Source organism: Nannospalax galili, unplaced genomic scaffold (genome assembly GCF_000622305.1).
Source record: "Nannospalax galili isolate Female #2095 unplaced genomic scaffold, S.galili_v1.0 scaffold286, whole genome shotgun sequence".
NCBI classification, from domain to species: Eukaryota; Metazoa; Chordata; class Mammalia; order Rodentia; family Spalacidae; genus Nannospalax; species Nannospalax galili.
In genome coordinates this window covers 10,767,303-10,794,619 of record NW_008359442.1, presented here as the reverse complement: position 1 = coordinate 10,794,619, position 27,317 = coordinate 10,767,303, and the positions used below count along the sequence as shown (strand labels likewise).

General features: G+C 42.4%; 1 protein-coding gene across 1 annotated transcript in view; it reads left to right on the top strand.

Moving 5' to 3' along the window:
- Positions 1-2,394: 2,394 nt before the first annotated feature.
- Msh2 (mutS homolog 2) overlaps positions 2,395-27,317 on the top strand; it is a 63,838-nt gene continuing 38,915 nt past the window's right edge. Inside the window, exons 1-7 of the mRNA XM_008823049.2 lie at positions 2,395-3,006; positions 7,008-7,162; positions 9,357-9,635; positions 10,614-10,760; positions 16,082-16,231; positions 16,821-16,954; positions 23,528-23,727. Coding sequence (XP_008821271.2) covers positions 2,610-3,006; positions 7,008-7,162; positions 9,357-9,635; positions 10,614-10,760; positions 16,082-16,231; positions 16,821-16,954; positions 23,528-23,727 — 1,462 coding nt within the window. The 5' untranslated portion in view covers positions 2,395-2,609. The remainder of the gene's footprint in view (positions 3,007-7,007; positions 7,163-9,356; positions 9,636-10,613; positions 10,761-16,081; positions 16,232-16,820; positions 16,955-23,527; positions 23,728-27,317) is intronic.

Here is a 27,317-nt window from a genome sequence, read left to right as displayed (position 1 = left end):
TCAGGGCTACAGAGCAAGACCCTGTCTAAAAAAAAACTAAAAACCAACACAAAACAGAAAGAATAACCAGATAATGGCATCACCATGAATCAAGTCCCAAATTCTCTCTAACCTACATCCTTTCAGTCACTAACACTGTAATTCTCCATCAGAAAGAAATGCTCCCCTATCTGTCTTCACTGATTACTCTGCAGCCAATAGTCCCTCCCAGCCCAAACACCACATTGACTCCAAATCATTTGCCTAAGGTTGATCATACCACTTTTCTTCTTTTTTTGGTGTTGGGTCTTGAAATCAGAGCCTCATGCATGGTAGGAAAATATTCTACCACTTGTCAGTTATTTTTAGTTTTTAAAAAATAGGGCCGGGCGTGGTGGCACATGCCTTTAATCCCAGCACTTGGGAGGCTGAGGCAGATGTATCTCTGTGAGTTCAAGGCCAGCCTGGTCTACATAGTTCCAGGACAGCTGGGACTACAGGGAGACCCTGTCTCAAAAAGACCAAAAAAAAAAAAAATTTTATGTGTATGAGTGTTTTGCCTGCACATACATAAGTGCACCCCTGTCATGCAATGCCCCCAGATGTCAGAAGAGGGTGTTGAATCACCTGGAACTGGAGTTATGGATCGTTTGTTAGTCACCATGTGGGTGCTGGGAACTGAACCTGGGTCCTCTGTAAGAGCAGCCAGTGCTCTTAACCTAAGCTGCAGCACCATCTCTCCAGCTTGTGAGGCCCTAAATTCAGTTCCCAGTAATGAAAAAAAAACAAAACATAAAAAGTTCATCTTCAGCTACATAATGAGTTTGAGGACAACCTGGGCTACTTAAGATCCTCTCTCAGAGTAACAAAAAAAAGGCCTCATAGAGTAATATTTTGCTACTACAGAGTAGGGGTCACTGCCACATGAAAGAGTTCAAAAGGAAGAGTTACCCCTAAACCAGCACAATGGTCCTTGACCGCCTTCAGGTCTTTGCTCATCTTTCTACAAAATTCAAACCACATGTCAACAAAAAACATCTCTCAACTCAAAGGGAAAGAGAAATAGTTTATTCTGGAGCCAAATATAGGTGACCAAGGCCCAGGAATACAGATTTAGGTTACCCCAAATACCATGTTCCATCATAGTCAACAGTTTCATGAAGTTTTTAAAAAAACTTATTAAATTACATTTATTTTAGTGTGTGTGCAGTGTGTGAAGGTCTGAGGACAACTTGCAGGAGTTGGTTCTCTCCCTTCCTCTGTGGTCCTTGGGATAGGCAAGTGCCTTTACCCACTGAAGACATCTCCACAGCCAGCTGGCATTGTTTTTATAGTAACAGAATAAAAAAAGTTATAAATCAAAGTATTTTTCCAATACATTGGTGAAAATATCAGGCAGCTTACAGCAAAAGGGGAAGCGTCTTCTTAGCCTTAGATGTTATGATGACATTCTTAGTCTGAGTCAGTAGAAACTTAAGGGGTCTGAAGCGTCCAAAAATGATTTTACTCCAGTCAGAAGGATGTTAGGTTAATCGCACGTGGGCTAAAATTAACCCAAGACAATCTGGCTCTGGACCTGCAACATTCTAGACAATCCCAGATCTTAATCAGTTAACAGCTTTGTATTCTATTTACCTCAGTGCAGCTTTCTTCTAGAAACTTCAGTTCACACCTCTTATCTCCAGCGCCCAAACCGAGTTTTTTGACAGTAGATGGATGAAATGAAAAAAATGAGTTAGTAAACCTGAAATCTTATGGTGGGCAGTTTGCTTTAAAAGGCACACCTGCCGGGCCTGGTGGCCTATGCCTTTAATCCCAGCGCCCTGGGAGGTAGAGGCAGGGGGATCTCTGAGTTCAAGGCCAGCCTGGTCTATATAGCGAGTTCCAGGCCAGCTGGGGCTACTGGGAGACCCTGTCTCAAAAAAAAAAAAAAAAAAAAAAAAAAAAAAAAAAAAGAAAAGAAAAAAAGGGCACACCTTTTTAAAAAATATTTTATGTGTATGAGTGTATTGCCTGCATGTATGTGAGTGAACCCGTGTCGTGCAATTCCGCGGAGGTCAGAAGAGGGCTTCGGATTCCCCTGGAACTGAGTTAAGGACGTTTCATAGCCGCCATGTGAGTGCTGGGAATCCAACCTGGATCCTCTGCCAAGTGCAGTCAGTACTCCTAACGGCTGGGCCATCTCTCTAGCCCCCACGAACACACACCTTTAATCCCAGCAGTCCGGAGATGGAGGCAAGGCGAATCTGTAAATTCAAGACCAGCCTAGTCTACACAGTGATACTCTGTGTCAAGATTAAAAAAAGGGGGAGGGATGGAGGAAGTGGGGGAGGAGGGCACATATTCAAAAGACCCGGCCAAGGTGAAAGGGACAGTTTTTGTTCACAAGTTCTTTGTGATTTCTCTCTCAAGTTTCCGGTCACTTAAACTCTCAATACCTATGGAGAACTTCTTATTTGACTGCCACCTACCTGGAACTGCCCACCCACCTGGGCCTCAGGCTCTGGGGACCTGAAAGTATGGAAAGGTAGTTCAAAGACGCGCGTCTACAGGTCGGCGCGCTAGCTAGCCATACGCATGCGCAGTAGCTAGGCTCGCAGCGTTCGCGGGAAGCTGGGCCACGTCCGCTTATGATTGGTTGCCGCAGTGGGCTCTCACCCGCCGAGGCGCAACGATGGATGCTGATTGGGCGAGCCCACCGAGGCGGAGGCGGGACCGGGCCGCTGGAGGGAGGCGGGAAACAGCGGTGTGGACTTTGGGGGGTCTTCCAGTCCTTTCAGGCGCTCTGTGGAGAGGTTTCGTGGAGAGGTTCCGAAATGGCGGTGCAGCCGAAAGAGACGCTGCAGTTGGAGGGCGCGGCCGAGGCGGGCTTCGTGCGCTTTTTCGAGGGCATGCCGGAGAAGCCGAGCACCACCGTGCGCCTCTTCGACCGCGGTGACTTTTACTCGGCCCACGGCGAGGACGCGCTGCTAGCCGCCCGCGAGGTGTTCAAGACGCAGGGCGTGGTCAAGTACTTGGGGCCGGCAGGTGAGGGCGGGACGGCGCGGACTGCCGCGGCCTGAGCTCGCGGAGGTGCCCTGCAGCCTCCAGCCCGGGGGCGGGACCAGCCTGCCAGCACAACATCCCACTTCCGGTCGTCCTGGGTGGCTAGGGAGGCGCACCTCCAGCGCCTTGACACCCTTGAGCTCCCACCCGCTGGGCTTCCCTGGTTATCCGCACCCAGGGGTGTTTTAACCACGCGTTTAAGTGCGCTCACGTGGGCCTCATTTTCTAGCGGTACAGCTCGACTTGGCCGGATAGCTCTCATTGCAAACACTGCCAAGCCATCGTTTAATTTGATTTTTTTTTTTTTGGTCTTTTTAAGACAGGGTCTACCTGTAGCCCCTATCCTGGAGCCCCCTATCCTGGAGCCCTGGAGCTCACAGAGATTCCCCCTGCCTCTGCCTCCCAGTGCTGGGATTCAGAGGCTTGAGCCATACCACGCCAGGCTGATTGGTCTTTTTGAGGGAGGGTCTCCCTGTGGCCCCAACTGACTTGGAACTCACTATGTAGACCAGGCTAGCCTTGAACTCAGAGATCCGCCTGCCTCTGCCTCCGGAGTTCAGGGCTTAAAGGCGTGATCCACCACACCGGGCCCATCGTTTAATTTTAAACGAGGTAGCTATGTAGTCCAGGCTGGCCTCGGATTCTCGGTCCCCGAGCTTCAGATTAAATGCCTGTGCCACCATGCCTAGCTCCAAGTCGTGCTGGAGTCAGCAGCTCGAGTGATATTTAGAATAGAGGGCTCCTTTATGTTATCCTTTTCATTTTGCCCACATGACTCTTGGTTTTTAAATTTTATTTGTACGGGTTCTCTGTTGTAGCCCTGGCTAGCCTGAAATTCCCTATGTTAGGCGTGGCTGGCCTGGAACTCACAGATTCGAGTGCTGGGATTAAAGGAATCTGCCACCACGCCCATCTTATTTTTATTTTTTATGAGTGTTTTGCGTGTATATGCACGTGCATCACCTGTGTACCCGGTGTCCTTGGAGGCCAGATGAGGGTGTCACATCCCCTGGAACGGGAGCTAAGCTTGTGAGCCTCCATGTGGGTGCTGGGACCCAAAATCGTGGGCCCTCTGTAAGGGCCCCAAATGCTCTTAACTGCCCCACGACAAGCTGTTTTTCACCATTCAGCTTGAGAACCTGTGATGGTCCACTGTGGAAGTTTGGTGTGAAGTGGTGAGGACCAGGGGTCTGTTCTACAGCCAGATTCAAGTTGCAGCTTCCCGCCTTTATTTACAGTGTGCGGTTGGGCCGTTTGGGAAGCTCTCTTCTTTGAGTTTAACGTTTATTCTTTGTCACCTGCCTCCACTTACTCAGCATCATTTCCCCCTAAAAGGCCACAAACTTCTTGTGGGCCAGATAATTCCTCCATTGTTTTTTCTTTCAGTTATAATGAAAGAGCATTCCCAGACTGCTGGGTTCTTATACTTATGCAGTCATGTGCAAATAGAATGTTACTGGCAAAAGATGTTTCACTTAATAAATCGGTTATTCTGAACTTCGTGCCTCTACCTTTCTAGTGCCGGGATGGTAGGCATTCGCCACCACACCCAGTCAGTATTTGGTTTTGTAAGACAGATCATTTTGAGCTTTAGAGTGAGACACTCAGCAAAAGAGGTCCTGTTTCCATTCTCGTTTACTGGCTCCCCCCAATCTTGCCAGCCTTAGCTACTAGCCCATTTTCTCTCTAGAGTTACTTGTTTTGGACACAATATGCAAATGAAATCCTATTTGTCGCCCTGTTTCAAGGCTTATATGTGTTACCAGTTCCATTTTCATTATTAAGTAATTGTATGGATTTCTCACCTTTTATTTAGCTCATTGTTCATGGGCATTTGTGTTTCTTTTTTTTTTCCTTCCCTGTTTTTTAAAAAAGATTAAATTTTTTTTTTACATGTATGAGTGTTTTGCTTGCATGTATATATGTGTACCACATGTATGCCTGGTACCTGGGAAGGCCAGAAGAGAGTGTTGGATCCCCTGGAACAGGTGGTCTAGATTATGGGCTGCCATGTGGTTGCTTGTAACCAAACCCAGGTTCTCTGCAAGAACTGCAAGTGCTCTTATCCTGAACCATTTCTAGCTCTCTTTCTCACCCCACCCCCTATCAACTTGTTGAACCTATGCCTTTTTTTTTTTTTCTTTTTTTTGGTATTTTTGAGACAGGGTCCTAGCTAGCCTGGAACTCACTATGTAGACCAAGCTGGCCTCAGAGATCCGCCAGCCTTGGACTCCCAAGTGCTGGGATTAAAGGCATGTGCCACCACACCCAGCCTGTATTTTTGAACCTATATTTTTGATTTGGTTTGTTTTAGTGTATAAGTGTATTACCTGCATGCTTGTAAGTGCACCCACGTCATGACATGCCCTCAGAGATCACAGGAGGATGTCGAATTCCCCTGGAACTGGAATTACAGATGGTTTTTGCTCCCATGTGGGTGCTGGGAATTGAACCCAGTCCTCCACAAGAGCATCTAGTGCTCTTAACCACTGAGCCATCTCTCCAGTCCCTGAACCTATACTTTAAAAAAGGATTTATTATTTATGTGTATGTGTGTGTGTGCCTACATGGATTTATGTTCACCTTGTATATGCAAGTGCCTGCCGAGGCCAGGGCAGGGGTTGGGTTCCCTGGAACTGGAGTTAAGGTCCATGTGAGTCTCCTGATGTGGGTGTTGGGAACTCAACCCAGGTCCTCAAGAGCAATAAACTGATAACTACTGAGTCTACTCTCTAGCCTGCTGCGCTAGTGGAAAATGAGCTTTTTTACTGTGCTCTGGATCCCATTCCAAGGCTTCGGATGGATTTCTATTAATTTTTCCTATTGCTATCAGGCTTTTTACTTTTTTTCCACCACCACCACCACCACCACCATCATCATCATCACCACCACCATTATTATTATTACTGACATTTTGAGACACAGTCTCTTGTGGCTCTAGCTGACCAGGAACTCACTGTGTAGATCAGGCTGGCCTCAAACTCAGATCTCCTGCTTCTCCATTCTGAGTGATGGGATTAAAGACCAACACTATTGTGCCCTATTTTTTTTTTTAATTTTAATTTTAATTTTTTATTTTTTTGATCTTTTTGAGACAGGGTATCCCTGTAGCCCAAATCTCACAAAGATTTGCCTGTCTCTGCTTCCTGAGTGCTAGAATTAAAAGTGTGTGCCCCCATACCCAGCTATTTTTATTTTTTAATGATTTTTTTTTTTTTTTGGTCTTTCTGAGACAGGGTCTCCCTGTAGCCCCAGCTGTCCTAGAACTCACTATGTAGACCATGCTGGCCTTGAACTCCCAGGGATCCGCCTGCCTCTGGCCTCCCAAGTCCTGGGGTTAAAGACTTAATATGTGTGGGAGAGTGCAGTGCTGTGGGTATGGAGGTCAGTGGACCACTTGAGGGGTTGGTTCTCAGATCACCAAGCTTGGCCACAAGTGCTGTAGTGAGCTAGTCCCAATTTTGTTCATTTTGAGACAGTATTTTGCTGTTTTGTCCAGGCTGGCCTCAAACTCTTGATTCAGTCATCCTCTTTCCTTGGCTTCTCAAGTAGCTGGCCCTACAGAAGTGTTCACTCTGCCCAACTTGTAGTAGTTGTTTATTTTTATAGTTTTATGGTGTTGGATTGAACCTATAGCCTGTGTGGGCTAGGCATGAACTCTACCATTAAGTAACACCTCAACCCCTGTATTTATGAAAAACAGATTGTAAGAAAGGACAAGGTCAGCTAAATATGTATTTACTCTTTTTTTTTCATCTTGCAGAACTTTTTATTTTGATGTGTTGGTTCCACATGATCGGGGCCTATGTTTGTTCAATATTTGTACCCTTTCTGCTGTTGTCGCTAAGTTTTTAGTAAACGGTTTATTGAATTACTGAGATAATACTATAGGTTGGAATGATTCGTGTGTAGTGCTTGAACATGTATTACCTCTAATCCTTATATTATCATTGATGTTTAATTTTATTTATCATTTATTTTAGGAGCAAAGACACTGCAGAGTGTTGTGCTTAGTAAAATGAATTTTGAGTCTTTTGTAAAAGACCTTCTTCTGGTTCGGCAGTATAGAGTTGAAGTTTATAAGAATAAAGCAGGAAATAAGGCATCCAAGGAGAACGACTGGTATTTAGCATTTAAGGTGATTATCTTCCTTCTTACTACACTTTTTTTGGAGTAGAAAAAAATAGAGAATTCAGCTGTATGTTTTAATATATTAACCAAATTGTGATAGTAAAAATGCTTTGAAGAAACTTGATAGAATTCACATACGGTGTTTTTTTTGTTTTTTGTTTTTTTTTTTTGTCTTCCTGAGACAGGGTCTCCCTGTAGCCCCAGCTGTCCTGGAACTCACTGTGTAGACCAGGCTGGCCTCGAACTCACAAAGATCTGCTTGCCTCTGCCTCCTGAGTGCTGGGATTAAAGGTGCTGTCCCACTCCCACCCCCTTCTAACAACCCCCCCAAAAGAAATTTAGTAGATTTTACAAAATGTTTCCAAACATTCTGAACCTCTTGTTTACTTTCCCTAAAGCATAACTGTGGGTGATAACCTGAATATAAAGAATTGATTTTGCTTTCTTTTTTTGACAAAGTCTTACTATGTAGCCCTGGCTGACCTAGAACTCACTATGTAGACCAAACTGGCCTCTAATTCACAAGCTCCACCTGCCTCCCAAGTGCTGGGATTAAAGGCTTGTGCCACCATACCGACTACTATTTTTTTTTTTCAGTTCAAATTTATTTCCCTTTTATTAAGTCCAAGTTACCATGACAAGATTTGATACTCAGAGGAAAATTTGTTCAAATAAAACATTTCCAGGTGACTGCTTTAATCAAGTAGCAACAGCAAGAAATCCTTAGGAAGCCCATTAAGGGGAGTTTACATTTTATTGAGGCCCAATTCCTCTGGAGTGAGATTCCCAGTTCATTTAAAGTTGGTCTAAGTTCCTGAATGACAGGGGTAGATTTCTTATGAGGTCCTGCTTTGTCCTTAACAACCTCTAGGATGTGAACAGTGCTAGCAAAATCATTTAACCGTCTGCATGCCGGCAAAGCAGCATCAGTGATTTGGGGCTCTGGGACCAGATTGTAGCCAACAAGTGTGTTCATTCCTTTACACGATTCCCAGGCATCTATGTCTGGCTCATTGAAGTATGTAACCCAGCAAGCATCAAACTCCTCATCTGTCTCATGTGACCCATGAGAATGGCAGCGGGGCTGAGGGCCAGTGCCCTCTGTAGGAAGCCTCAAGGAGGGCAGCAGTGAGCATGATGGCGAGCGTGCTCTGATTTTGCTATTTTTAAAGTATATCAAACAATTTTTATTGTGCTCATATAAATACAACAATTATGTCTTTTTTGCATTTGCCACCACACCTGGCTATAACAATTGTGTTTTTGTATATATATTTCTCATTAAGGTATAAATTCTTGCAATCCTAGAGCTTTGCTTTTTGCTTTTCTTTTTTTTTGTCTTTGACTTTTTGAGACAGTGTCTCCTTTAGCCCCAGCTGCTCTAGTCCTGGCAGGATTATGTTTAGGTATACACCAGTGTTATGAAAACAGTTGGAGCCTGGCCTGGTGGTGCATGCCTGTAATCCCAGGACTCAGGAAGCTAAGGTCGGAGGGGATCATTAAATTTCAGGCCTGAAAGCCTGTCTCAATAAAAAAAAGACAATTGAAAAAGGGAGAGTGGGCTGGAGAGATGACTTAGCAGTTAAGAGCATTGGCTGCTCTTGTAGAGGGCCTGGGTTCAGTTCTTAGTTCCCACACAACAACTAACAACCTTCCATAACTCCAGTTCCCAGGGATCTGACGCCCTCATCTTTCTGGCTTCTGTGGGTACTGCACACACAGTACACTTGTGTGTATTTTGCATACGTTCAGGCAAAATGTTCTTACACATAAAATTTTAAAAGGATGGGGCTGGGGAGTTGATTTAGTGGTTCCAAGCACTGACTGCTCTTGCAGAGAACCCAGGTTCAATTCCCAGCACCCACGTGGCAGCTAACATGTCCGTAACTCCAGTTCCTGGGGATCTGATGCCCTCTTCTGACCTCCGCAAGCATTTCACAGCGTGGGTGCACTTACATACACACAGGCAATACACTCATAACGTATAAAATAAAAATAATAAATAAAATAGTAATAAAAATTTAAAAAGCGGTTTGAAAAATAAAAAGTAAGAGGGGGGTACTTCATGGCAAATTAATAATATGGTGACAGGCAGTTTTTTGTAAGAAAATATTTTATTTATAAAATTCACCATTAGCTTCTTAGTATTTGCTAGTAAAAGTTTAAAATGTTTTTTAAAACTTGTCTTTATTTCTTCTTAGGCTTCTCCTGGCAATCTTTCTCAATTTGAAGACATTCTCTTTGGTAACAATGACCTGTCAGCTTCCATTGGTGTTGTGGGTGTTAAAATGTCCACGGTTGATGGTCAAAGACAGGTTGGAGTTGGGTATGTTGATTCCATACAGAGAAAACTTGGATTGTGTGAGTTCCCTGATAATGATCAGTTCTCCAATCTTGAGGCTCTTCTCATTCAGATTGGACCAAAGGAATGTGTTTTACCAGGAGGAGAGACTGCTGGAGACATGGGGAAACTGAGGCAGGTAAGGGATCCAGTCTAGCAAAGCTTATGTTTTATTTTGAGGACCATCTTGATGTTCAGCTTTGAAAGAAACTTAGTATCTTGCTATCCTAAGACATCACAATGAGCCCTTTGTTGTGTAAGACTTGCTCTGCCTTAGATCTTTTCTCCTTTTTCCCTTCTTCCTCTTCTGTCTTAAAAGAGTACTTTTCACAGTAAATATTACTGTACTTAGCATAGTTGATCAAATAAATGGTATGTAGTTATCTAGGATGTTTGTTACTTTTGTGTATGCTGGGGATTTTGGCTAGTGACATGCTAAGCAGGTATTGTACCACTGAGCTATATCCCCAGACTTAGGATGTTTAGTTTAATTTTTTTTTTTTTTGAGACAGGGTCCTGGTAGCCCAGCATAGTCCAGAACTCACAGGAGTTCATCTTCCTGCATCAGTCTCCTGTGCTCTGGGTTTACAGGCGATTACCACCATTAATGGCTTCTGATTATTTTATCAAAGTTTGCTTGTATGGGGCTGGATAGATGGCTTAGCAGTTAAGAGCCCTTGGTGCTGTTGCAGAGGACCTGGGTTCAATTCCTAGCACCCACATCAGGCATCTCACAACTGCCTGTTAACTCCAGTTCCAGGGATCCAATACCCTGGACTTGCAAGACTTGGGTACACCTACCTACATGCAGGCAAAACACTTATACACATAAAAATAATAAATAAAAAAATTTATTTTATGTGTTTGAGTGCTTGCTTGCATGTGTGTATGTGCAACGTGTGTGCAGAACTGGAGTTGGAGATGGTTGTAAGCTACCATGTAGGTACTGGGAACTGAACCTACCTCCTCTCAAGAGCAGTAAGTATGCTTAACTGCTGAGTCATTTCTCCAGCCTTAGATTAATAGTCTTTTAAACTGTTGTCACTTTATATTTTTAATGTTAGAATTTTTCTTGTTGCTTTGCTTGTAGTAATTTGAAATGTTTTCTATAAAACAGGTTATTCAGAGGGGAGGAATTCTGATCACAGAAAGAAAAAGAGTTGACTTTTCCACAAAAGACATTCATCAGGATCTCAACCGGTTATTGAGAGGCAAAAAGGGAGAACAGATAAATAGTGCTGTCTTGCCAGAAATGGAGAATCAGGTATATGAATTACAAGCGTGTATATGTTCTTAAATTATAATAATGACATTTTGAAACGCTACTTTTGTCACTTTTTAAAACAATTGCATATATTTAGTGCATTGTACACATGAATGTGCATATATGCACACACTGTAGCATGTATGTGGAGGCCAGGGGACAACTTAGGAGTCAGTTTTCTACTTCCACCATATGCGTCCTGGGGATCAAATTCAGATTGTTAGACTTGGTAGCAAGTACTTTTACCTGCTGAACCATTTTTGCTGGGCTCCTACTTCCTGTCATATTTATCTTGAAATCTAAACTGTGTATCAGAGAGAGAGAGAGAGAGAGAGAGAGAGAGAGAGAAAACACCTGTTCTGCAAGCCTGATAACCTAAGTTTGATACTAGGACCCATGGTGAAAGGACCTCTGACCTCCACATGCATGCTGTGGAGCCTGCATGCCCATACATTCACATATACTAATATAAATAGAAAAGTTTTTAGAAGTGAAATCTGTTTTTAAAAAACCATAACAAGCTAGGCATGGTAGTGCATACCTTTAATCCCAGCACTGGGGAGGCAGAGGGAGGTGGATATCTGTGAGTTGAGGCCAGCCTGGTCTACATAATGAGTTTCAGGCCAGCTGGAGCTACAGGGAGACCCTTGTCTCAAAAAGACCAAAAAAAAAAAACCACAAAAAAACCCCACAACAAAATAAACTGGATAAATTCTAGCCTGCTTCACAGTATTGAACACCACACAGCAATAAATCTGAGCATAAACAATCCACATGTGTGCACTGCCTGTGGAAGCCAGAAGAGATGTGTTGGATCCCTGAAACTAGGGTTATGGACAGTTTTTGGCCACTATGTGGTTGCTGAGAACTGAACCCAGGTCCTTTGGTAAGAGCAGCAAGTGCTCTTGACTTCTGAGCCATCTCTCCATCCTCAACATCAGTTATGTTTTTTATTTTGTCTGTGATAAAGTTTGTAGAAAAACTCAAGGAAGAGACTGGAAAAAATTGGAATGTAATCTGTCCTAGTTTGTTTCTTCATTACTGTGACAAAACACTCTGACCACTACCAACCTGGGGAGGAAAGGGTTTTATTTGGCTTACATCTCCTGGGTCACAGTTCATCAGGGAGCCCAAGGTAGGAACTCAGGGCAGGAACCTGGAGGCAGGAGCTGGAGCACAGGCCATGGAGGAACGCTGCTTACTGGCTTGCTCCCCTGGCCCCTGCTCGGCATGCTTTCTTATGCAACACAGGCCTGCCTGCCCAGGGGTGGCACCATCCACAGTGGGCTGGGCCCTCCCACATCACTCAACAATCAAGAAGATGCCCCTCAGACATGGCACAGGCCAGTCCAGTAAAGGCAATTCCCCAGTTGAGGCTCCCTCAACCCAGGTGTGTCAAGTTGACACTAAAGCTATCTAGCACATAATCTTATAGTCTTATATATACATGGCATGTATTGGGGGGGTATAGAAAGGGCTTAATGTTTTCTTTTTGTCTTACTGAGACAGGGTCTCCCTTAACCCCAGCTGGCCTGGAACTCACTATGTAGACCAGGCTGGCCTTGAATTCACAGAGATCCGCCAAGTACTGGGATCCATCTGTCTCTGCCTCCCAAGTGCTGGGATTAAAGGCATGCACCACCATGCCCGGTGGGCTTAATATTTTCATAGGAACTAAGTACGTAAGCCTGTAATCCTAGCACTTGGGAGATACAGGCAAGAGGATCAAGAGTTGAAGATCATCCTTGGATACCTAGTAAATTTGAGGCTAGCCAGATCCGCCAAGTACTGGGATCCATCTGTCTCTGCCTCCCAAGTGCTGGGATTAAAGGCATGCACCACCATGCCCGGTGGGCTTAATATTTTCATAGGAACTAAGTACGTAAGCCTGTAATCCTAGCACTTGGGAGATACAGGCAAGAGGATCAAGAGTTGAAGATCATCCTTGGATACCTAGTAAATTTGAGGCTAGCCGGGGTGATAGGAGATTCTGTCTCCAAAAAAAAAAAAAAAGTCATCATATAAAGAACCTGATTTGCTGTCAGGAAGTAGGGGAGATAATTTAGCAGTGTCTGTCTCAGTTTAATATGAACTAGTTCTGGGGTTCTTTGGTCAATTACTTAATGCTTCTGAGAAGCAGTTAAATTTTCTATTAAATAAGATAAAAAATGTCTGCTTTGAAGGATGATTAATAGACTACTACCTAGTAGTGGGTAATAAGGCTAAAAGTATATGAGACTTTTAAAAAAGCCTATTAGAGCCAGGAGGTGGAACCATGAGGATCCAGGAGTTCAATGCCAGCCTCAGCTGTATAGTAAGTTTGAGTAACAGGGAGTGTGGTAGTACATGCCTTTAATCCAAGCACTCAGGAGGCAGGGGTAAATGGGTCTCTGTGAGGTCAAGACCAGCCTGGTCTACACAGCAAATTCCAGGGCTACATAGTGAGACCCTGTCTCAAATGAAACAAAACAAAGCGGGTTGAAGATAGGGCTTAGCAGTTAAAAGCACTTGTTCCTATTGCAGAGGACCTCTGTTAAGATTCCCAGCAACTGTAACTCACAGAGATCTACCTGCCTCTGTCTCCTAATGCTGAGATTAAAGACATGCACAACTGAGCCCAGCTGTTCCTGTTTTTTTTTTTTTTATTGATGGTGATATGTTTTTGTTTTTGTAGCCTAAACTGACTTCAAACTGATGATACAGTCACGATCGATCTTGAACTTTCTCTTTCAAAGATTTATTTTTATTTTATGTTTATGAGCGTTTTGCCTGCATGTGTATTGGTGTACTACCTGTGTACCAGGTGCCTGTGGTGTTGACTCTCCTAGAACTGGAGTTACTAGCTGCCATGTGGGTGCTAGGAACTAAATCTCAGTCCTGCAAGAGGTGCTCTTAACCACTGAGCCATCTCTCCAGCCCAACCCTAAACTCTGATCCTCCTGCCTCCTGAGTGCTAGAATTATAGGCATGTACCATCATGCCTGGCTTACCAAATATATTTTATTAATTATTTTGTGTGTGTGATTGCCAATGCTCTTGCAGAGGTTAGACAATAACTTTCCTTACAGTATGGTTTCTATGGATCAAACTCAGGTCATCAGCCTTGAGGGGTAAGCGGGTATGCTTTTAATCAGCATTTGTCATTATAGTTTGATGCCTTGAATTTTTCATTGTTTTATATTAATAACAGAATATTGATAATTTTAAATTACTTAATTTTACGTGTGGAAAAGTGCATATAGCACAAGTATATATCTGAATTCTCAAAACCTGAACATACCTAGCTAGCATCCATGACTCAGAATGTTGCTAGGACCCTAGAAGCCCCTCTCCTTATTGTCATTATCTGCACCAGGGGTATATCCTCAACCTTCTGGCTTCTGATGGTTAAAGATTGGTTTTTTTTTTTTTTTTTTTTTTTTTTGTAGTTTATATAAATGAATTATATGACTATTTTGTGTCTTTTTCTGAGTTTATGCTTGTAAGATCCATTTTGTTGAGTATAGTTGTGGATTGTTTATGCTCAGATTTATTGCTGTGTGGTGTTTGATACTGTGAAGCAGGCTAGAATTTATCCAGTTTATTTTGTTGTGGGGTTTTTTTGTGTTTTTGTTTTTTGTTTTTTTTTTGGTCTTTTTGAGACAAGGGTCTCCCTGTAGCTCCACCTGGCCTGAAACTCTTTATGTAGACCAGGCTGGCCTCAACTCACAGATATCCACCTCCCTCTGCCTCCCCAGTGCTGGGATTAAAGGTGTGCACTACAATGCCTAGCTTGTTATGGTTTTTTAAAAACAGATTTCTCTTCTAAAAAGTTTTGTATTTATATTAGTATATGTGAATGTATGGGCATGCAGGCTCCACAGCATGCATGTGGAGGTCAGAGGTCCTTTCACCATGGGTCGTAGTATCAAACTTAGGTTATCAGGCTTGCGCATGCAGCACTCTCTCTCTCTCTCTCTCTCTCTCTCTCTCTCTCTCTATCTCTATCTCTATCTCTATCTCTATCTCTTTCTTTCAATTTTTTTTTTTTTGGTCTTTTTGAGACAGGATCTCCCTGTAGCACTAGCTGTCCTGGAACTCACTATGTAGACCAGGCTGGCCTTGAACTCACAGAGATCTGCCTGCCTCTGCTATCCGAGTGCTGGGACTACAGGCGTGTACCACCACGCCCAGCTCTTTCAATTTTTTAAATTAAGAAAATTGTTTTTTATTTTGTATGTATTAGTGTTTTGCCTGTTAGGTATACCACATGCATGTAGTATTTGTTAAAACCAGAAAAGGGTGTCAGATCCCCTGGAACTGGAGGTACAAAGGCTTGTTAACCTTCATGTGGGTTCTGGGAGCTGAACCCTGGTCTTATTAAAGAGCAGCCAGTGCTCCTAAGTGCTGAGCCAGCTCTAGTTCAAGAGCAGGTGCTTTTATTCATTTATTATTATTTTTTTCTTTTTGAGGCAGGGTCTCTCTGTAGCCCCAGCTCTCCTGGAACTCACTATGTAGACCAGGCTGGCCTCGAACTCACAAAGATCCACCTGCCTCTGCCTCCCAAGTGTTGGGATTAAAGGCGTGTGCCACTACGCCCAGTGAGCAAGAGCAGGTGCTTTTAAATATTTACTTTGTAGCCTAGATTTGCCCCAGATTTGCTACGTATTCCAGGCTGACCTGAAACTTCTTTTCCTGCAGGAATTACAGGTGTGTGCCCCCATGCCTAGCTCATTTTCTTCCTTCCTTCCTTCCTTCCTTCCTTCCTTCCTTCCTTCCTTCCTTTCTTCCCTTCTTTCTTTTTCTCTTTCTTTTTCTTCTTTTTTTTTTTTTTTTTTTTTCTTTTCCCTCCCTCCCTCCTTTCTTTCTTTCTTTCTTTCTTTCTTTCTTTCTTTCTTTCTTTTTGTTTTGAGACAGGGTCTTCCTGTAGCCGTAGCTGGCCTGGAACTCACTATGTAAACCAGGCTGGCCTTGAACTCACAGGGATCCTCCTGCCTCTGCCTCCCAATTACTGGGACAAGAGTGCGTTACCATGCCCAGCTCACTGTTTTTTTTAATTAGATTTAACTTTTTCATTTTATGTGTATGAGTGTAATGCCTGCCTGTGTGTAAGCATACCCATGTCATTCAGTGCCCGTGGGAGGGCATCGGATCCCCTGGAACTGGAGTTACAGGTGGTTGTTAGCTACCATAGAAATCGAACCCAAGTCCTCTGCAAGAGCAGTCAGTGTCTTAACCCCTGAGTCATCTCTCCAGCCTCTATTTCAGTTCACTTTTGTTTTGAATTTCTAATATTTAGTCTTGGTGATGGAAGACTCTTTTGTTTACATTTTTATTTTTAGGTTGCAGTTTCATCATTATCTGCAGTAATTAAGTTTTTAGAACTCTTATCAGATGATTCAAATTTTGGACAGTTTGAACTGACTACTTTTGACTTCAGCCAGTACATGAAATTGGACATGGCAGCAGTTAGAGCTCTTAATCTTTTCCAGGTAAAAAAAAATTACATGGTTTAAAGATGTATGAATAATTTAAAACACCTTTCTTTGACAAATACTGAAGATTCTTATTAAGGAACTTGTATTTTGGAATACCATTTTACTTAGAATAGTTAAGTAGTTTTAATTGCTGTATTTGGTTTTTCTAGTTCCAAGCTGTAATATGTAGGTTTATCCTGGCTTTCTGAATAATTTTGTGTAGCAGCAGCAGTTTTTTAAAATTACATTCTGAGCCAGGCATGGTGGCCCGTGCCTTTAATCCCAGTACAGGCAGATCTCTTGAGGTATGACCAACCTGGTCCTACAAAATGAGTTCCAGGTCAGCCAGGGCTACATAGTGAGAGCCTGTCTCAAGAAAACAAAAATAAAATTATATTCTGATAAGTTTTTGTGTATAAAATTGTAGTAATTATGAAGTAATTTAGCTTAGGAAAAAAACGTGCAACTGAAAAGTACAGATTAAGACATTGAAAACTGATTTTGAAGCAATGTTAATTCTTGGTTTATATTTGAAGACTATTCTGTATCATGGTATGATAAAGATTTTGCTGGTAAGTGTGCCATTTTTATGTTTGTTTATCAGGGTTCTGTTGAGGATACCACTGGCTCTCAGTCTCTGGCTGCATTGTTGAATAAATGCAAAACCCCTCAAGGACAAAGACTAGTTAATCAATGGATTAAACAGCCTCTCATGGATAAGAACAGAATAGAAGAGAGGTATATCATTTACTGTGTGCTTTTCTGACTTTTTAGTAATTTGCTGTTATTCTATATGATAATGCCACCTACTCTAATACCCAATTTTACACACACACACACACACACACACACACACACACACACACACAGTCTTTTTTGATAGAGGCTCTCCCTGTAGCCCCACCTGGCTTGGAACTCACTAGGTAGACTGGGCTGGCCTTGAACTCACAGAGATCCACCTGCCTCTCTCCCCTGAGTTCTGGGATTAAAGGCTTGCACCACCACACCCAACTAAGAAAATATTTTTTGAGATGGTGTCTGATATAGTCTTGACTAACTTTGAACTCTATATTTAGCTGAGGATGAACTTCAACTTTTAAAAAAATTTTATTTTATTCATTGTGTGTATGATGTTTATGTTTGGGCATATGCATGCAAAGGTCAGGGGACAAGTTTCTCTCCTTTCACCTTTTTCGGGGGGTTCTGGGGGTCAAACTCAAGTTGTTGGGCTTTTTGGCAAGTGTCTTTTCTTTTTTTTTCTGAGTCAGGGTCTCACTCTGTAGCCTGGGCTGGCCTAGAACTCATAAGAGATATACATGACTCTGCCTCCAGGTTGTTGGGATTAAAGGCATACACCACTATGCCCAGCTCAACCTGGAACTTTGATCATCCTGCCTCTGCCTCCCAAGTGCTAGTGTTACAGAATAGGCCACCACCCCCAGTTTGTGCAGTGTTGAATTGAAGCAGTGGTGGGAAACGGTCCCAGGTCTTTGTGCTGAGTTTTATCTGAATCTCCTTTCTTTTAACATTTTTTGTTGTTGATTACTTTGTGTTTGTATGATGCATGTGTGAGATCAGAAGATAACTTTCTGGAGTTGGTTCCATTCTTTCCTTTCAATGGGAGCTCTGGGGATCAAACTCAGGTTGTAAGTTGTAAGGCTTTTGTTCACTTGACCACTTTTCTTAATGATGAAAGATCAGACATGCTGGTTTTAGAGAAATGTCAGAATGTTGGTTTCAAAATACTTTATCTTGGGCCAGCTAGATGGCTCAGCAGGTAAAGATGATTGGTGCCAAGCCTAACAACCTGAGTTCAGTTCCCAGGACCACATGATAGAAAACTGAGTCCTGCACTTTGGCCTCTGACCTCCACATGTGTGCGTGTCCGGACACACACATACATGTAGTAAAAAATTAAAACAAAGCTGGACGTGGTGGCGCACACCTGTAGTCCCAGCACTTGGGAGGCAGAGGCAGGCGGATGTCTGTGAGTTCAAGGCCAGCCTGGTTTATAGAGTGAGTTCCAGGACAGCTCGGGCTACAGGGAGATCCTGTCTCAAAAAAGACAAAAAAAATTAAAACAAATATTTTATAATTAATTTCAAAAGTGTCCTGTTGAAGCTGGATGTGATGGTGCACACCTTTAATTCTCAAACTCGGCAGGCAGAGGTAAGTGAGAATCAAAGAGATCCAGGCTACCCTGTTCTACATCTCCAGTTCAGGCTTGCTGTCTCAGTATTAACCCCCCCTCCAAAGTGTGCTGTTGGAATTTTAGGGATTAACTGACTCTAAAAATTTATCTTGTATTCTGGTGAAATTGGAAATTAATGCTATATTAAATTTTGTTTGGCTGTGAAAGATAATTCAGTATTACTGATAGCTATACTCTGTCATGCTAATTGTATCTTTGCTTTATCTAAAATTGTGAGTTAAAAGTGGCATTGTCATGGAAACAAGTCTTTTTTTTTTTTTAATATCTGTTAACTAAAAATAAAAACTGATACTGTAATTATTTCTGAAATGGTATATCCCCAAACAGGTTTCCAAAACTAGCAGTTTCTTAGGCTCATGCTGTCTGAACCAGAGACTGAAGAGATACTGTGTATTGCTTTATGCTGGTGTTTGTTTTTGTTGTTGAGATAGGGTATCCTATAGCTCAGGTTAGCCTCAGTTCTCTTTGTAGCCAAGAATGATCTTGAACTCCTTCCTGATCTTCCAGCCCCACAAAATTGAGTTTTGATTTGGTTTTCTGGGAGGGTGGGGTTGGTCTTTATGAGACAGGGTCTCCCTGTAGTCCCAGCTGACCTTGAACTCACTATGGAGACCAGGCTGGCCTCGAACTCACAGAGATCTGCCTGCCTCTACCTCCGGATGCTGGGATTAAAGGCCTGTGCTGCCACACTTGGCACAAAATTGAGTTTTGATACAGTGTGTATAGAGTCTAGTTTGAAAATAGAATTTGTGGGGCTGGAGAGATGGCTCAGCAGTTAAGAACACTGGTTATTCTTGCAGAAGACCTGGGTTCATATCCCAGCACCCACATGGCAGCTAACAGCTGTCTGTAACTCCAGTTCCAGGGGATCCCACAGCCTCTTCTGTCCTCTATGGGTATTGAATGACATGGGTGTACTTACCTACATGCAGGCATAACACTCATACACATAAAATAAAAATAATAAAATATATTAAAAGAAGAAGAAGAAAATAGAATTTGTGTGTGGAAAAGTGGAAATTGGTTGAAAATGAAGATTTGGAAGGCTGGAGAAGTGTTAAGAGCACTTATTGCTCTTGCTGACAACCTGGGTTCAGTTCCCAGTATCCGTATCAAGCAATTTATATTTTTGTGTAACTCCAGTTTCAGGGATCTAACACTATCTTCTGGCTTCTGCAAGTGTCACCTGCATTCATATGATATATATACATAAACTAACATACTTTCACATACATATAAAATTTAGCTGGGCGTGGTGGCGCACGCCTTTAATCCCAGCACCTGGGAGGCAGAGGCAGGCAGATCTCTGTGAATTTGAGGCCAGCGACGAAAATGGACCATGTGAGGTGGCACACACCTTTAATCCCAGCACTTGGGAGATAGAGGCAGGTGAATCTCTGTGAGTTCAGTAACAGCCTGGTCTACATAGTGAGTTTCAGGCCATCTGGGGCTACAAGGGAGACCCCATCTCAAAAAGACCACCCCCCAATAAAGAAAGAAAATGAAGATTTATTCTGATTAAATATTTAAATCATTTGAAAGTGATTTGAAAAACTTTAAATAAATTTTGTTTACCTTTTTTTTTGGTCTTTTTGAGACATTTAAATTCTTATTATTACTCCCTGAAGCCCCAGCTGTCCCGGAACACACTATATAGACCAGGCTGGCCTTGAACTCATAGAGATCCGCCTGCCTCTGCCTCCCAAGTGCTGAGATTAAAGGCCTATGCCACCATGCCCAGCATGAATGTGTTTTTTTGTTATTGCTGTATTTATTTATTTATTTATTTATGTATTATATTTTTTGGTCTTTTTTGAGACAGGGTCTCCCTGTAGCCCCAGCTGTCCTGGAACTCGCTATGTAGACCAGGATGGCCTTGAACTCATAGAGATCCACCTGCTTCTGCCTCCCAAGTGCCACCACGCCTGGCTCTATTTTTTTTTTTATGTGTATGCATGTATTGCTTGCATGTAGGTAGGTGCACCTGTGTCGTGCAATGCCCAAGGAGGACAGAAGAGGCTGTCAGATCCCCTGGAACTGGAGTTATGGACAGTTGTTAGCTGTCATGTGGGTGCTGAAATTTGAACCCACGTCTTCTACAAGAACATTCAGTGTTCTTAACCGCTGAGCCATCTCTCCAGCTCCACATAAATGTTTTTTAAAAAGACTTGTAGGGTCTGGAGACATGACTCTGCAGTGAAGATCACTTGCTGATCTTGCAGTTTGATTCCCACCACCTACATTGGGTGGCTCACAACTGTGACATTTACTATGTGAGCCACCTAGGCCTGTGCCTGAATAAAAACACCTGACTAGCATCCATAGAGCAGAGCCAAACTGCTGAGAACCCAATCCTTCAGAATTCTCTCAGAACTATGCTCCAGACAAGGCTTGTTCCTTCTTTTATTGAAACAGTTTATATCTCTTTGTGTGTGTGTGTGTGTGTGTGTGTGTGTGTGTGTGTGTGTGTCTTTGAGACAGGGTCTCCCTGTAGCTCCAGCTGGCTTGGAACTCACTTTGTAGACCAGGCTGGCCTTGAACTCACAGAGATTTGCCTGCTTCTGCTGGGTGCTGGGATCAAAGCAGTGTGCCACCACACCGGGCTAACAGTATTTATCTCTTTAGCATGAAATGGGAAAGTAAAAGTCAGACGTATCTATAGTTTGTTTGGTTTTTCAAACAGTGTCACCTTGTAGTCTTTGCTGGCCTGGAACTCACAGAAGAGGCTGGCTTTGAGGGCAAGGAAAAGTCATGAGGAATTAAAGTTACTTGCTTTTAGGTTACAACAGGTACACAAAGCTTAATCAGTTTGTCTTTATTAAAAAACAAGCTAAGAAAAAATTGCAAGTTAAGTCATTTGTCCAGAATCTGTCCATATTATAAAAATCTCTCCCCCACACAATCACCCCTGTGGGCTGTGGGTTGTATTAAGAGAAGTGGAAAACCACTCATCTTTACTATACTGCAAAGGCAGTGTTATCAGCATATTCTATAGATTTTGCTGTTTGTGTTTTTTCTTTTGCATATGTGTATGTGGTCTGTGTGTTTGTGTATATGTATGTTTACATATATGCATGTGGAGGTCAGAGGTTGACATTGGGTGTCTTCCTTGATCAATTGTTCTCCACTTTATGTATCCAGGGCAGTGTCTCTGAAACAGGAGATTGCTGATTTGGCTACTTTTGCTAGCCTACTTGCTCCAGGGATCCCCTCCTCCAGGATTACAGGCAGACTGCCTTACCCACCTAGCATTTATGTGGGTGTTGGGGTCCAAATGCTTATGTGACAACCACTTTACCCATTGAGTCATCTCCCTGGCTCTTTTTTCATTTTTTGAAATGGGGTCTTTTGTAGCTATGGCTGACTTCCTGCCTTGAACTCCTGATCCTCCTGCCTTTACCTCCCAGGTGCTAAGTTTATAGGCATGCACACCAAGCACATACTCTAGTTTGTGTGTGTGTGTAGTCATTTGTTTTGTGTGTGTGTGTGTGTGTGTGTGTGCCTGCTTGTCTTTGTAAGTGCCGTCTGTTATATAGTGCCCAGAGATTTAGATCCCTTGGAACTGGAGCTATAGGCAGTTGTGAACTGCCTGACGTGGATGCTAGGAACTGAATCCTAGTTCTCTGCAAGTGCAGCAACCTCTCATAACCACTCGGCCAACTCTCTAACCCTACACATTCTAGCTTTTCAAGCAAACTTAAAATTTATTTACTCACTTTGGGAAGCAGTGAAACTAATCCAGGTTTTTATTTTTTTTATCTCCTCTCCCTTGGCGATGTCAGGTGGAAATTTTTTTTATTTCTTTAATTATGGACTTAGAACATATACTCCAGATTTTTAATTTAAAATTTTTGGGTTTGGGTCTGGAGAGCCGACTCAGCAGTTAAGAGTGCATAAGACCAGGATTAGGTGGCTCACAACTGCCTGTGACTCCAGCTCCAAGGGATCTGATGTTCTTCTGCCCCTGAGGGCACCTGCAGTCATGTGCACAGACCCACACACAGACTCACGTGCATACACATCATAAAGTCCAAAAAGTTTTCTGACTTGGTAATTTTAGAAAGCATTACTGGGTTTAATATTTATTAATAGGTTTCTTATACTAAGCAGAGTTTCATTGTTAAGGAAGACTCAGGACTCAAAACAACAGTGTGTGCAGTTCTCTAGTTTGTCACAAGAAAAGGATACAACCCAGCAGCAGTATGAATTTTAAGGTCTTTAGAAAGACCTTGTAATGGAATAAATACTGTGTGTGGCAACAGTGTTGAAATTTTATTTCATTAAAATGGCTGGGCATGGTGTCAGATGTCTGTAATCCTAGCAGTGGGATTGGAGGTAGGAAGGTAGACTTTGGCTACCTATGGAGGGAGTTCTAGACCAGGTGGGGATGTATGGGGTCCTGTGTAAAAACCAGCCAGCCAACCACTCATGAAAGTTGTATTAGTTACTCTTCTGTTGCTGTGATAAAACACCATGACCAAGGGAACTTACAGGCTGAAGAGTTTGAGCTTAGGGTTCTATTGGGGGAAGGCATGGTAGCAGGAGGTGGCTAGAGCAGGAAGCTAAGCACAATCACATCTTCATCTTCAAGCAGGCACGGGAAGTAGAGAGCAACTGGAGTCCAGCAATGCTTAATAAAGCTAAGTTGGCCCCTAGAGACATGCTTCCTCTAGCACTGGCCACACCTCTAAGACCTCCCAAAACAGTACCACCAACTGTCCGAATACTTGGGGCCTATAACATTCTCATTCAGACCACCACAAAGATAAAATTGAATATATTTCAGATTCTTAATACATGACTTAAGTTACATTGACTCTTGTCTCATAGTCTTGTAGGGCTTCCCACCCTCTTTAAAAAGCTAACATTTCAGAACAGATTCAAGCTTCTTATGTGTAATTTTTGTAGTTTGTGTAGCTGAGACTTAGAAGCTTAATTGATAGATTATTTTTCCTTTGCGAGTACTAGGGATTCAACACAGGGCTTCACATGTACTCTAGGCAATGCTCCACCACTGAACTATACCCCTGTCATAGTTAATGGGCTTAATTTTACATTAAACTATATTTAATAATTCATTCTAATATGATTCATTTCAGATTAAATTTAGTGGAAGCTTTTATAGAAGATTCAGAATTGAGGCAGAGTTTACAGGAAGATTTACTTCGTCGATTCCCAGATCTTAATCGACTTGCCAAGAAATTTCAAAGACAAGCAGCAAACTTACAAGATTGTTACCGTCTTTATCAGGGTATAAATCAACTCCCAAATGTTATACAGGTTCTGGAAAAATATGAAGGTAACGAGCAGTTTTGTTCTTTGTTTTACTAAACGTTATGTGCCTGGTAAATGTCCTGTTGTGTATAAGTCCCAGCTAGTACCTCTCTCTGATGACTGGTTACATTTTTCTAATAAGTTTGTATTGAGCCAAGCTTTATGGCAAAAGCCAGAAGTTTCAAGATAACTTAGAATTTTTGCAACTTGCATTTTATGTATGTATGTATGTATGTATGTATGTATGTATGTATGTATGTATTGTGATGCTAGGGATTGAATGAGGGTTTTTTGTTTGTTTTGTTTTTTAATTTTTATTATGTTACATGTATGAGTGTTTTGCCTGCCTATATATAAGTGCACCATGTATGTGCAATGCCCTTGGAGACCAGAAGAGGGTGTTGGATCCCCTGGAACTGGAGTTACAGGTGGTCCTGAGCTGCCATATGTGTGCACTGCGAATTGAACCTGGGTTCTCTGCAAGAACAGTCAGTGCTCTTAACTGCTGAATCATCTCTCCAGCTTCCAAACACATAGTTTTTGCTTTTTTAGAAAAGACTGTTAGCTGAATCTGGTGGCACAGGCCCAAATTCCAATTACTCAGAAAGCTTAGGCAGGAGGATAGTAAAGTTCAAGACCTACCTGGGTTACAGAGTGAGTTCACAACTAGTGTGAGCAACTTAGTGAGACCTTTGTATCAAAAAGACAGACTGGGTGTATAATTCAGTAGTAGAACACTTGCCTAGCACACACTTTCCAGTACTTACACACACAAAAAAGCAGTGTTAGTGTTGCTGGGCTTATTATTTATTAATAGATTAGTTACACTGTTCTAGTTACTTTCCATTGGTATAATAAAACACTCTGACCAAAACCAACATGGGGATGACCAGGCTTATTTTCTTACTCTTCCGAGTGACCATCTATAACTGAGGGAAGCCAAAGCAGGAACTTAAGCTGGGCAGGAACCTGGAGACAGGAACTGAAGCACAGACCATAGAGGAACCCTGTGCACTGACTTGCTCTTCTGGCCTGTGACCAGCCTGCTTTATTTTACTACTCAGGACCACCTGTCCAAGGTTCCACATCACCACAATCAAGAAAAAGCCTCACAGACATGCCCCCAGGCCAGTCTGATAGAGGAAATTCCCCAGTTGAGGTTCCCTCTTCCAGGTGTGTCAAGTTGACAACTGAAGCTGCCTAGAACATACACTGAGTTGTGGGCAATTAAACTGTTTCATTGCTAAAGAATAGTCATAGGACTAAATTGACAGTGTGTGCAGTTGCATAGGAAAAGGACACGCCCCAGTAGTAGTATGAAATGTAAGGATAGATATCTCAGCCCTTGGAGCCAGGGAGCACAAAATATATTTGTAATCTTTTATTGAGCTTTTGTAATTTCATGCAACAGTTCTTAATCAAATTTGGATCCCCTCCCCAATCCCCCCACCGAATCTCAAGTATTCCATCATACATGTTAACATGTTAAGTCCGATTCATTCAGGCATTTGTCTTTCAGTATAAATTCGTCCACTGGAATCTAGATTGCCTGTCATACTGTCCCTCACCCAGCAACAATCAATCTCAAATAGTTCTCAGTCTAGTGCTAGCCTGCCACTTATTTCTCTCCTCCTCTTTGGGCCCTTGTTTAACTGAATTGACATGGGTTGTGTGCTCAATGCCACTATTGCCACAACTTCCCATGTGCAAGCTTCCAGTAGCCTGGAAACCTCTGCTTCCCTGTGTTCATGAACCACAAAATGAACTCTTATGGGGACTTTAAAAAATTTTTTAAAATTATTTTTATTTTATGTATATGCATGTATTGCATGCATGTAGGTAAGTGCACCTGTGTTGTGCATTGCCCATGGAGGTCAGAAGAGGCTCCCCTGGGACTGGAACCTGGGTCTTCTGCAAGAACAACCAGTGTTCTTAACCACTGAGCTGTCGTCTCTCCAGCCCCTTAAAAATGTTTTAAAGAGAGATGGTCCAGTGATTAAGAGCACTTGATGTGCTTGTAGAGGACCCAGGTTCAATTCACAGTACCCTCTTCTGGTACTACAAGTGCTACAACACACGGTAAACTTACATACATGCAAACAAAATACTCATACACATTAAAAATAATAAATAAATCTTTCTAGCTAGGTTGACTGGTTAATGAACTTTTGGAATTTGCCTCCATCCCTCAGTGCTGGGGTTACAGGTAGGCTCAGCTATGCCTAGCTCTTTATGTAGGTGCTGGGGATTCAAACTCTGTCTCTGTGCTTCCAGTTGAGCCACCTCCTCAGCTCCCAAATGTAGTTTTGGGGTCAGTTGGTTGGTTGGTTGGTTGGGTTTTTTTTTTCCCCCCGGTCAAGTTTTTGAAACTTTTACACTTCCCTTCCATCTTCCCATTCATTTACTCATTTGACTTCTATCCTTGACCCCAGAATTGAACTGACATTTATTTACTACGTTAGCTGTTTGTTGCTAAAACAGATCCAGTTGGTGGCTTAGGAAGCTTTATTGCTGAGTTTTAGTCTATTGTTAAGCATTTTGTGTTACTGGGTTATTGTGGTGGAGCCTGAACAACTTTAACTCTTGACTCTTGGAGTCTTTCAAACCAAGATTGAGCCCAATCTGTTCTCAGAACTTGTTCCTTCTTATTTCTTTTGGAAATGTTTTTCCAACAAAGTGTATGTTGTCTTTCTTTTTTTTTTTGTCTTTTTGAGACAGGGTCTCCCTGTAGCCCCAGCTGTCCTGGAACTCATTATGTAGACCAGGCTGCCTCTGCCTCCCGAGTGTTGGGATTAAAAGCATGTGCCACCACGCCTGGCTCTCTTTCTTAATTTAAAAAGTACATCCAGCCTGACTTAGGAAAGAAGTAAGGAACTTTGTCTTATCAGGGAAGAATTTTCTCTTTCTGACCCCTAGTAATCCAGAACAGCACATAGAACCACAAACAGATGTTATCAATCCACTGTAACAAACTGAGTAATTAGTTACTTCCTTTCAGAGCTGATATCCTTCCCTCCCTTTCTGGGTCTGAGGCTAGGAGAGAGAATTAGGAAGCTTAAAGCTGTTTTTTCAGCTTTGTTTGTAAAACATGATTAAAGGAACCCAAGGCCTAGTAGGATTGTTTACATTGTTTTCCTAAAGGCTAGATTTAAATAAGTTGATGATACAGTAAGAAGAGAGATTGAATAGTGTTAAATGACAAAACATAAGGTTAACTTCAGTTACAGGGTTAGTTCATTGCCTTTTGTCATAGAAGACATTCCCAGAAAGGTTACTCTAACAGTTGTTTGCCAGACTTTGCTTTCCTTTAAGGGCCCTCTCTTCCCCCATCTATTTTTACAGAGTTCAACATAGTTCCTTAAGAAAACCAAAACCGAGACTAATTTGTAAAGAAAATAAAGCAAATGTATTATTTTTCAGAGCAAAGTCATTTAAGTGTTTTGTGTGCTTTTTTTTTCTTTTTTTGGTCTTTTTGAGACAGGGTCTTCCTGTAGCCCCAGATGTCCTGGAACTATGTAGACCAGGCTGGCCTTGAACTCACAGAGATCTGCCTGCCCCTGCCTCCGGAGTGCTGGGATTAAAGGTGTGCACCACCATGCCCAGCACTTTGTTTGT